The sequence below is a fragment of the Melospiza georgiana genome, chromosome 1 (genome assembly GCF_028018845.1).
Source record: "Melospiza georgiana isolate bMelGeo1 chromosome 1, bMelGeo1.pri, whole genome shotgun sequence".
Classification (NCBI taxonomy): Eukaryota; Metazoa; Chordata; class Aves; order Passeriformes; family Passerellidae; genus Melospiza; species Melospiza georgiana.
Genome location: NC_080430.1, coordinates 33,364,420 through 33,376,351, shown reverse-complemented (window position 1 = coordinate 33,376,351; position 11,932 = coordinate 33,364,420). Strand labels below are relative to the sequence as shown.

At 39.4% G+C, this 11,932-nt stretch overlaps 1 protein-coding gene across 1 annotated transcript; it reads left to right on the top strand.

Annotated features, from left to right (window-relative positions):
• The first annotated feature begins 1,357 nt into the window (after positions 1-1,357).
• On the top strand, positions 1,358-8,760 carry SPMIP4 (sperm microtubule inner protein 4). The gene is given in 6 exon segments (XM_058019364.1): positions 1,358-1,365; positions 2,869-3,053; positions 3,163-3,170; positions 5,621-5,642; positions 5,645-5,740; positions 8,360-8,760. Coding segments are annotated over 6 exon segments (720 nt in total).
• The last annotated feature ends 3,172 nt before the right edge of the window (positions 8,761-11,932 follow it).

Here is an 11,932-nt window from a genome sequence, read left to right as displayed (position 1 = left end):
CAATAATACAGCTGTAACAGAATGTGAATTGAATAGAAATACTAAGAAGTATTCTACATATCTACAGCACTGGTAGATATACAGTAGAAATAAATGGAAAATCAACTAGAACTATCTGTGGAATAAACTTTCAGAGATTGCTGGTCTGCATGGCATTTTTGTAAAGTATGGCATTTCTATAAAGGCTTCCATTATGAAGACAGATGTGAACTTCGAATCAGAGTCCCAGTTTGTTATAAATGCAACAATATACAAATGGTTGCCAGAATTCAACACTTTAAGTCCTGTTATCTTTGTAGCACCACACATTAAAAGCAGATCTTTTGTTCAGCTCAGCTGAAGCATGAGTTATGCTGGCACAGCAATTTGTGAGATATCACACCTCATGTTGATTGCAGTGAGTCCCAGAGCATCACAGCACAGATTTCACAATGAAGTGCATGACTTGTGTATCCTGTATCAGAATGTGTGAATAAAATTGATCAGGCAGTTGAAGTTTATCTTTAAAACACCCATGTTAGTATGGAAAGAAATAAGCACACTACTCTATTTAAACTCTTTCTTGTGAAGGGACTTATTTCCTCTTTGTAACTCTGCAACGCTTATCTTTATAGAGACCAATTCAGTGATGGAGTGGCCCAGCTGCACCCTGAGTCACAGATGACATGGAGAGAGCTTGGGTGCAGCTCCTGTGCCACAGCTATGTCATTAACCAGGCTACTGAACAAACCCCAGCCATGGGAGGATAGAGCCCCTGCAGGAACTGCTAAGGCTGAAATGAAAGAATTCCTGCAGGGCTGATTAACATCCCAACTGTTCTATGTCCTCAAGATGAGGAAGGGGAGGAGCCTTGAAGTTACCATCACCTCCTGCTTGGAAATTAATCTGGGACATCACTCTTCTCATTGAGGAAAAGAAGGGGTTTTAGCAATATGCAGGTTTTGGTACACAGCTTTTGAAAAAACATTGTGTGACAATGTACAAATAATAAAGCTTTAAAAAGGGCTCTAATCTGACAACATCTCCTACCCATTTACAATAAAGACCCTTTGAAGCAAGGCCTGGAAGATAAGCCTTTCTTATGAAATACACAAAATTTTGGAGCTCTAGGTGAACTACTTAGATTAGCCCAGTAGTACTTCAGGCATTTGTTTTATTTTTTATTATACCAAAAAGAACCATTAAGCAAATAATTACTTTTTCAACCTTAGATATTTTCTGACTTGGTAAAATTGTCAAGAGACTCTTAGCTAGGCTTAGTGATTAAATTCTTGCCCTTTAAAGTTAGTGGGGTTTTTTGCTTGCCTTCAAATAAATAAGTCTCCAAGGTAAAATATAAATAATGTATTAGCATAGTATGAAGAGGTAATTTCTCTGCAAGTATAAACAGGGTATGATTTTTGTTTTGCATTAATGATAAAAGGAATTTTTTTTAAATTATTTTTGTACTAATAGCACATACCATTGTTAACTAATATAGAGCTACACAAAAGTCTAAGGAGATAGATTTTTTATTCCTTCACTCTGTTTTAAAAAGACATTCCACACATTACATGTTCCTGATGTCTTTTCAGTCTTTGGCACTCGGCAACACAAAACATTCCTCATGTAATGAGTGGTGTGAGTAAGAACACTGCCTGCACTGCTTACACATTGATTTGTCCCTGACGTATATTGACTGCACCGATTCAGATAAAGGGTGGGAGATGCAAAGGACAGTGGGTCACTTCAGCTAATTCTTCCCTAACACAGGCTTCCCAAACCACCAGACACTTTGCCTAGGTACATTTTACCTGTTTCTTACCTTTCCTTAATGAAATAAAAGTTGTTGTTCTCAGTCATAATTGCACAGTGCATGTTCCTTGGCAATAAGCAGCAGCAACACTATAAAGCACAAAAATCTCTCTATTGAACAAAGCATGCAAAGATTAGGTTTAGAAGATTAGCACTGTTTACTTAGCACACACACTCTCCTAACAAATAGTGTTTTCACTGACTTGCCTATGGGTTAACTGGGTTTTCTTGGCTGTGTTGTTCATGGCTTCTTTACCTGATGTGAGTTGAAGTGTCTAAGAGCAACTACAAAGGACAACTTCTCTCTCATAAAGCAGATTTATGAGAGAGAAGCCTCAGAAAAGTCCAGCTTGGTGAGACCTCGTTATGTCATGACACACAGCTCCAGGAACTGAATTAATCTGGCTCCTGTACAAGACCATGACTTTGCTTTACACAGCAGCTGGGGGGAGGTGTTTGCTCTCAGCAAGCTGCTGTATGCAATGGTGCTAAAGTTAAATGAATCCAAACAGGGATTCATTTAACAGCCTGCTCTTTCTTACTGGAATAAACTGCCACGTTAGTTTTCCTCAGATTTCATGATACTCCTGATTTTATTAAGTCTTAAATTTCTATCATTAAAAATTTATAGCTGAAAAGAACAGCCACAGGAACATGGGCGCTCCATGAAATGCCAGTTCTCAGTATCCCATAAAATCTCCAGCTTAGCTTTATCCTCCTTCCTCACAGAAATAAATGTCATCTTAAAGGCAAGTTTTGATTACACAAGCACAAACTCAGTTACTATTAATTGGAGCTGTGCAAGAATCTTAAATTCCCTTAAGCCACATAAAAGTAAATGAGAATCAGTATGATTGATCATGTAAAAAAGCTGCAAGGGCAGCATCATTGGGAATTCTTGCTTGCAGGGTGCAAGAAAAAGGGGATTAAAAAACTAAGATATCACCTTTTTGATTCTCACATCTCTCCCCGTTCTTGCAAAGTGTTATATTTAATCCAAAGCTCAGTGAAATGTGATATAAGGAAATTTTCTTTCTTTCTGTCCTTCTTCTTGACAACTTAAACTAACCCAAGATCATTGTGCCTGCCATTTTCCCCCTCTTACCCCTACCCTACACACATTTCTAGGTACACCATGTTCCCAAACTTCAGATCACTTGAGGGTTGAGACACTGGGGTCAATTCAAGCAGTCATCAATCTTTCTATCCCAGTATCTCTAGCAAGACTTTTGACCTGGTTGTTCTGAGGAAGACCAGAGGCAAGAGAGAACTCCACTGGTTTACCCTTTATTCTTGAAACTTACCTAAAACCACTATGGCAGCTGGGACTCATTTCTGCTGAAGTTTAATAGAATCTGACTACACCAGTGGTCAAGGTAAGCAGTTTGGCCTAAAATAAAGCTGTATGTGCTGATAGTTGCAGTCTCAATGGAGGATGTCTCAGCACTGAGAATAAAAGCAATTTGTGGCCCCCTTGTAGCCACAGAAGCCAACAGAGCTATCAGCACAGCTCCCATTCCGCACAAAAGCTGATGGATCTCTTAGTGTGTCTGATATCTTCTGTCAGACAACTAACTCTCCACAGTTCAAAACAGGGAAAGAAAAATGAAAGAAAAAAATCATCAGTGGGACCCAAAAGTAGCATTTTTTGAGCCAAAGTCATGCCTGCCACCTGCATTGGGGTCAACAGAAATACCCATGGAACAAGAGCTAAATGATTTAAAACATTTTATCACTACACAAAGAGTAGAACAAGATCCAGAGAGAAAAAACAATTCTTCCTATCCCTTATGAAGCCTGAGATGAAACCCTGGACATTCACCATTTGCAGAACACTATGAAAGCCATCATGAGGTGCTTGTTTTTAACCCCAGCAGCATCTTACCCTGAGAGTGTTTTACATCAAATATTAGAGGAAAAGGGCATGAAATTATTGTTCTTAACTGACAGGTACTATGTTTCAGAAGACTTCAAAGATCATCTTTGTGAACTGATGAGGAGCACTTGGCAGCTACTGACTGCACAGGGTTAGCGGGAATTTGGGACAGGAAAAAGCCAGCACCTCTGTGTGCCATGGCAGTGCTTGTCAGGAAAGGTTTGACAGCAACGGTTTGAAACACAAGAAGCACATGCTGGCATGGATAAGAAGCTTTTCAGGAAAGTAAAAGCTGATAATGTTAAGTGGGAGGTCAATTCGCATTAATTAGCTGCCATTCCCAGTCAGTACAATGCTGTACTGTTATTTATATAATTAGGTATATGAGTGATTTTTAGTGAAGTATTTGTCCATCCAAAACCAAAATCCTTCCATAGAATATGTAATGCTAGTAGTAGTAATTTTTAGTCAGTTTTCACTGATCACTGGTCAATTTAAGAAACACTAATCATGTGTGGAGGTGGATTTACAAAGCCTATTTTTGCACAACAGGAGGATCATCAGAGACCAAAATCTATTTCCAGCAACGTTTAACAGGTTCAGAATTATCAGCTAAGGGGACAGTTACCATGGGCACTAAGGAAATACTTTAATTTCATTTGCTGTTCCCTCCCTATGTTTTGACTTTCTCAGAGACTGGGACACTCCAGTTCTCATGGCTGAAGGAGAAATCCCTGGTTAAATACAGATAACCCAGACAACAGCCTGGTGACTTTTACGAACAGTTGATTGTGCTTAAAAGCTTTGGGTCTTTTCCACATCTCTCCTTTAAACTCATAATATCTATTATGTAATTAATGCTGGCAGCATCACTGTGAGGTAAATAAGGGAACAAGAGGCAGAAGGACTGGAGAAAGAAAAAACAGTGACAGAAACAGAGTTGGAACTAATTCCACTTCAGTTTCATTTTTAAAAGACGTCTAGAAAAACTTAGTTATTCCTGATGGTGACATTAGGAGTTCAGAATGAGCTTCACAATTCAATAAGTTTTAGAATCTGCTGTTCCTGTTTGTAAAATCATGCACAGAAAATGAAATAAGAACCTTCCCTGCTGGTGGGTGAATCAACCCAGAGATCCTGCAGTTGGCAATGGCAAGGTGGCCTTCTGCAAGGCAGCTTTTTTCTGGTATAAGATCGAGCTCTCAGCTGCCTGAGACAATTGGATTGTCCAGATCTAGTGCTGCAGATGATCATGTAGAGTACTTCCACTAAGACTTCATCACACATCACTGGGTTAACTGATGCTGATAAAATAGCTGATCTGGTCTAATCTTGCTGATTTTGTACCAAAAGAGTGAGTTCTGTTTGCACATCCATCAGCCCATTTTCCAAAGGCAAAAGAGACATCAGCAGCAGCTCACAGAAAGCACCTCTCCCACCATCACAGCTGTCTTTATAGTGAGCATTCATCTACAGCTAAAAATGCAGATCCATCTGTCATTCTGCTCCATGCACACACTGTTTACAGATGTGAAAATGGAAACAATAGCAGGCAGTTCATTTTAAGGCAGTTTATAACTGTGACTACGACAAAAAAAGCTTACAAAGCTTTCCCTGCCTAGCATATGTGGCTACCATGAGAACTTGGATTCCAAGTTATTTGACCCAAGTTCAGCACAAGTACATACCTGTTGAAACTTCCAGTTGAGTACTAATACTGCAGCAAATATATTTTCCTCCCACCAGATTTAAATTTTATTAGCATTTGCTAAACAGATAACTGAGGGAGAGGAGGGTTACCACACGTTATTTCAAGTCTTTAAAATAGTCTTCCCCATACAGCACACATATTTATTTTACACCTTAGCTGTTTCTTCTTATCCTTTGGCTTTGCAAGTTTGAAGAAGAAAATGGTCAAATATATTATCCAAATCTAAACATTATCCAAAGATAGTGGCCCCTAACCCCATTTTAAAGAGCTCAAATATAACTTTTCTCCAATTATAACCAATATGGTACAAAACACTGAAAGGGCTCTGAAGATCACAACATACAGTCAGGTCTTCACAGGTAAGCAATTTTTATTAAATTAATTTAGTTGGGATAGCAATGTGAGACCACAAACTTTTAGGCCCTAAATTACTCAAAGACACTGATTTTTTGTCATTTAGTAACAAAGGACACATAAACTGTAAATTATCTGAGGCTTTTCAGGGGGATTGTGCATTAGTCCTGATTTTCCTAACCCATAAAAATGTGTGACAATAAAACATGTCTCTGTTTAGGAAGAGTTCCAATATATTTCCTTATATAAAAGCAGTTTGCAGATTGGCTGAACAACTAGGTGGAGAACTAATAAATACTAAATTTGCTAAGAATCTCACACTTCCACCACAAGTAATACTGGCAGAGTATTATCAGAATCAGCTGGCAGAACTAAGCCTTCTCTTTGACAATACTTAAGCACATGGCAAAGCTCACTCCAAAGCAGAGGCAAAAGTTCAGAATACTAAATCAGTCCTGACACAGCAGGTTGACAGAATGGATTAATGGCTTCTTTGGGGTTTGCAGAAGGGGAAGTTACTGTGATTATCTGCTTACTTTTTATCTTACTCTTTTAAGTCGGCACCAACACACAACAGAAATTCAAAAGACCTTTAGCCTTGAGCAGTATGTGTAACAGTGTCCATAAAATGAGCTGGCAGCTGTCATGTGAATGGGGACAATCAGGACAGCCTGACTGAACTCACCAATTTACTATCCTTATTGCATTATGTGTTTGATAAGTGACTTATTACCATTGCATACTATTGCTTCCTTACTAACCACACCAGTTCAAGTTTGGCAGAGTTTCTATGATTCCATTTCCATGAGTGATTTGCCTTTCTTCCTCCAGGGTGCATCAATAACACTGGCAAATTCTATTTTAATGCCAAGATTTACTCTTAAGGATGTATAAAACGGTATTGAAAAACTGTGTTTGTTGTCTTCAACACTTTTTATATTCTCTGTGACCTGCATAAAAGTGAAAAGATATTATCTGCATTAAATGCTACTCATGCAAGCAGGGCATAATGTGGTATATAAGCAGAGCAAATCAAGTTGAGAGTTGTGTTTTGCTAACGCCTCATTACTTGTGATGGCTTTATAGACACAGTTCTGATTGATTGCAGCTCTAAGCAATTGTAACTGACTAAGCAATTCTGCAGGTAAAACAGAAGGAGCACATTCCTGCTCTGCTGGCTTTATAGCACCTTGTCCTAGGGTGAACTACACCAGAACACACTTCCAGATTCAAACTGCATGGACTTACATAAAGCAGGGCAACTAAGTAAGATGCTGTCATTTTCTTAGTTATAGTCCCAAATGGCCCTGGATAAGAAGTTCCCAGATTGTCCTGCTTTTCTTCTATTGGATTAAAACAAATCCAAGTAAGGAAATCCCTTCTGATTTACATTTTACATTTTCTGATGCATTTACAAATTTCTGATAATTGAATCTCTGTATCTGAAATGGAAAAGCTGTCTAACTTTTTTTTCAGTGTGATGAAGGAAAAAAAAATGGCTTGCTTTATGACTTCAAAGAACACTTTCAACAGTTTGTCTCTGGAAATGAAAATCCAGACCAGCACCTTACATAATTCAAAACTGAGCAGTTTTATTGCCCTCTGGCTTCCAAAGTGTGATTGGCAGAGGCCTGTCCTGGGCCATGGTGATTTACCTGAACAACACTCATCTACCTAAAGCATACATATGTTGAATATCAAACACTGAGATTGTTCAGCACAGTAACTGCTGAAGTTCATTCTTTGGCCATGGGACTCAAATGTACTTTATGTTTGAACAGTTCCTTTGGCTCTGCACCAGCATCTAAAGCCTCAACAATGTAAAGGATTGATAAAGGTTAACAGTATGTGAGCAGTGGATCAAATTGTGGCTGAGAAAGCTAAAAAGTCACATGCAAGTGAGCATCCTAAAAACCACCTGCAGCTGTTCCTAAAAGAACTTAAAAACACACTAATTCAAGTCACCATTTACACTATCACTCATTTGAGAAGACAGATGCTTATAGAAGAAAGAAAAAAGCACAAGACATTTATACCCATTTATATCTTATGCACCAGGGTGGAAAAGAATATTTAGTTCTCCAAAGCATAAAGAGTGACTCTGAACTCCCTATAAGACAGAGCAGTAGTGAAGGTCTGGGCTGTTTCTCTTTACTGAGTGACCTCTAACTGTGCCTTTTCAGGGCAGTCAGGGTCAATGGTCTGCTAAAATAAGCAGTCCCTGCTAAGAGACATAGATGGCAGTATAAATCCTGCTACGTTCTTCATACAGAAACACTTCTGCTGGTCTGTCACAAGGGACACCTCCTGAGGGGTGAACTGCATGCTTACTTCAAGGTGAACATCCCCATTAATCAATTCTGCAAAAACAACACTCCTTCAGAAGCCTTCACCTGTACTCAGCATTCCCACTGTTGTCACCAGCTACTAAGGCACAACGCTGAGTGAAATAAAAAGAGCAGCCAGCCTAGGTCAGCAGTGCAAAGTGCAGAAAGCACAGACCAGAAATGGGATGTCAGCCAAGAGCAGGACACTCTGTCTCAGAGATGCTACCAGAAAGTTTCTTATCTTGATTCAAGCCCCACAATAAACCACCTTCTGAAAATCACTGATGTTGCAAAAAGAGGCATTGTAGAGGTGGCAGCTTTCAGGAAGGCCCAAATTTGAAGCCCTTCCAAAATCTGCATGTTCACTTTCCTATGAAGACTTTAAGCCCAGATATTTGGATCAACATACAATATTGAAAAACCCAGTTAGCCTAAGTAAGCCAAGCTTGCCTCTGGCTGTAAAACATGAAGAAAGTGGAATTTTGTTGCACAGACTTTGCCATCAAGAAACATGTCTGCCTGCATGGAGACCAGAGGATGGGCCAAGAGAGATAACACTGCCTGAATGGATCCCCAGCTGTGAAGTTCCCCAGCTCCAGACAGGGCTGATGGAGCTGCAGCATTCCCTCTCTATGACAGCAGCACAAAAACATGTACATGATTCTGTAAAAGGAGAGAGAGAAAATCCTCACAGATAACACTACTGAAAAAGACACAAGAACTATGGTTTCAATAATTTTTTTATTTCTTTAATTGACAATTTTTTTTTAAAAATGGAGTAACAAATAAAAAGAACTTCAATACAAATTGTCTGGCCTTTCCCAGGGAACCACAATAAATTCAAACAGTAAAGAGAAGAGCAATTAGAGTAGCCCAGGACATGTGCAGACCATTTTAGAACACTAGAAAAGCTTGAGCTAGAGGCCATGAAAATATGACTACTCTAGAGAAACACATTAGTGGGAAAAACACTGGTTTGGAAAGAGTTGGTTCATTAAAGGCCAAATGGATTAATAAATGAGCATTACAGTCGGACTGGGAATAAACTTAGGGTGGGTATGACAAGATGATTTTTAATGTTCACAGCATGGAGCTTCAGGAATAGCTGAGGATCAGAAGAGGCTGAAAGAGGAGGATCAGAATAGAGGCTGCTTCCATTTTTGAAAGGAGCCAGGACACAGCTGCCAACAACAGCTGGGGACCAGCATCACTGCCCCAGTAAGGCCCTTTGCAGGCCCTCCCAAACAGCAAACTTCCACCTGAAAAGGATCCTCTGCTACTCTGCAGAGGGTCAAATGCCAACAAAGACAGCACTGCTGCACACACACACATGGGGACAAACATGATTCTTATGAGCCATGGTGTCTCTGTGCACAGAACATTCCCAAAGTCTCCAGCTCTAAGGCTGACGGGCCTCTCCAAACACACATTCCTATATCAGACTATTGTGGCCTGTGTTTCACACTCTGCTCTCTCCTTTTTCACTCATTGTCTGAGGCAGGAATGTTTTAGAGAACTGGAAAGGCCACAGAGACTATTAAAACTGAAGGGAAGTCTGGTAGAGGGAGAATGAGAATTAATAGTCTCACCAGGGATTTGAAGAACCTTTAGGATGAAGCAGGAAAGCTACTAAAAACATGCAATCTGTTATTAGGAGTCAGGCCTAAGTGGCTGAAAGTGATAAATATAGTAGCCAGAGATTAACAACGAGCATTAACTTGGGGGTTATAAAAAAATTAATAGAGATAAGAGATAAGGAAAGAATAGTCCTGCTGCCATGTTGTGGTCACAGAGCTGTTTTCAGTTCCTGAGAAGTGTGAACAAAAATCAACTAAACAAAACAGTCCCCAAATACAATATATTTAAATATTTTAAGTAATTTTGTAAAGATTTTTGAAAATAAGGAAGCAGCAAAGGAAATTTTGTGGAACACTATCTCATAATAGAATGCAAAGAATACACTTAAATTGCTATTTTCTGTGTGCTGACAGATTTATGATGCCGCTACACAGATTTCAGGAACATAATATTGGAGCAGCTTTTTCAGGAACAGCTCATATTGGTTCAATGCATATCTTCAGAAGCTGCAGCCAAGTGGGATTAGAGAAACAGAAACAGCATACAGACATTCATTAGGGGCTTTTAAAACTCTTAAATAAATGAGAAATTATTCAGTCATTTCCTAGAGTGAACCTGAAGAGGGAGCAAAATACCATTGTGCTTTTCATTGAGAATTTTTTCATTGCATTCTTTCAAGCTGTCCCATCAAGGAATCAGATATATTTTCCTCTCCCTTCAAGCAAATCACCAGAGTTCAGGAGACTGGCAGGATCATACCCTGAATACAAGGCTCAAACAGAACCTTGCTTCCAGCTAATCCTTATCAACTGAACTTGCCCTTACAAAAAAGAGATACCAGCAAAGAATCATGGCACAAATCACTTATGACTTTATTCATGTGTGAGGTCCTCAGGAGGTTAGCCAGGACACAGTGCCCCAGCAGTGCACTATTTTCTGGGCAAGTAATAAGAGTACAAAGGGCTCCAAGGCTACCAAAAGGATACAACTAAAATGACATTACAGGAGTCAGAGACCTTATTTTCCACTAGGAGAGGATACTCACTTTCTATTCCACCTTCACACATTTCAGAAACAAGGAGACTTTTAGTTGTTAAAACAGAGGTGATTTATGCATTTATTAGGACACAAGGAGAGTACAGGAGAGCATCTAGAGGACTTTGCACAAAAATAACCACGCAGCATAATAACAGCTGAAATTTAAAAGCGAAGTATTAAGAAACTTACTGCAAAGATCTGCTCATGACAACTCAGCCATAAATGGGTTTTTAGATGGTTGCTACCTCATGGAGCAAATATTTTAAAATAAATGCAGACCTCTGCCTTTTGCTCTGCCTAGTACAGAAAATTTTGTTACTTGGACATCTTGCATTTAGTTTTGTTCAGCACACTTCCTAAGTAACAAAAAGCAAAAAAGTTTGGGAATATGATAAAGGCAAAAGGATTGACATAATTTTTTTTAAAAGCCTTAGAGATATGTCCTAACATCCTAAGAAAAACATCATCCACCCTAGCAGTTTGGATTAAGTGTTCTCAGAACTCTGAAGCTCCATGCCTTAGGATCATAAACTCATCCTGAGTAGTTTATTGTGTCTGCAAAACATCCAGCATTCATCACTGTCAGAAACAGCACTAAACCTCTAATCTGGTCTGATAGAAAACCTGACACATACCTGAAGTCTGATGTAAAAAGAAGGAATGAAGCTGGGCTATTAAACTCTGGTTCTAAAACTACCAGCCAGGTGATTGCTTGGTGACCAAACTCATGAAAACTTGACACAACAGGCAGCAAAGATCCTTACAGGGAGGAAACCCACCTGTCCACTGACAGGAACACCCCATGTGTTCCACCACCTGCAGGAGTGACTTCCTCTCTAGGAAGAAGACAATCCATGAATGTGTTGTCTTGGGACTTGGTCAGGCTTCACATTCAACAGAGGCCTCACAGCTCTGCAGAGAGCTGGGTTTACATTACAAGAATTAAGCCTGCCAAAGCACACCAATTCCCTTTCTGTCAGAGAGCGGATAGAAATTCACCAGTTTATGGCCTTATCTCTATTTATGTTATAAAAGGTTTCTCCTTTGAAAATTCTAAGGTGAGCAAAGCTTTTCTTTTTAAGATTCTCATGTGATTCTTGGGACCATACTAGTGCTCATATTTCAGGCAAGGTTTTCCTGTCTGGCCTATACCTTAAGACACAAGAACTGCATAGGCTCTGGTAGATTACATAAATTAGCATCATTACATAAGGAGACCAACCATACAAATCTCCTTACAAAAGGACTCAAAAT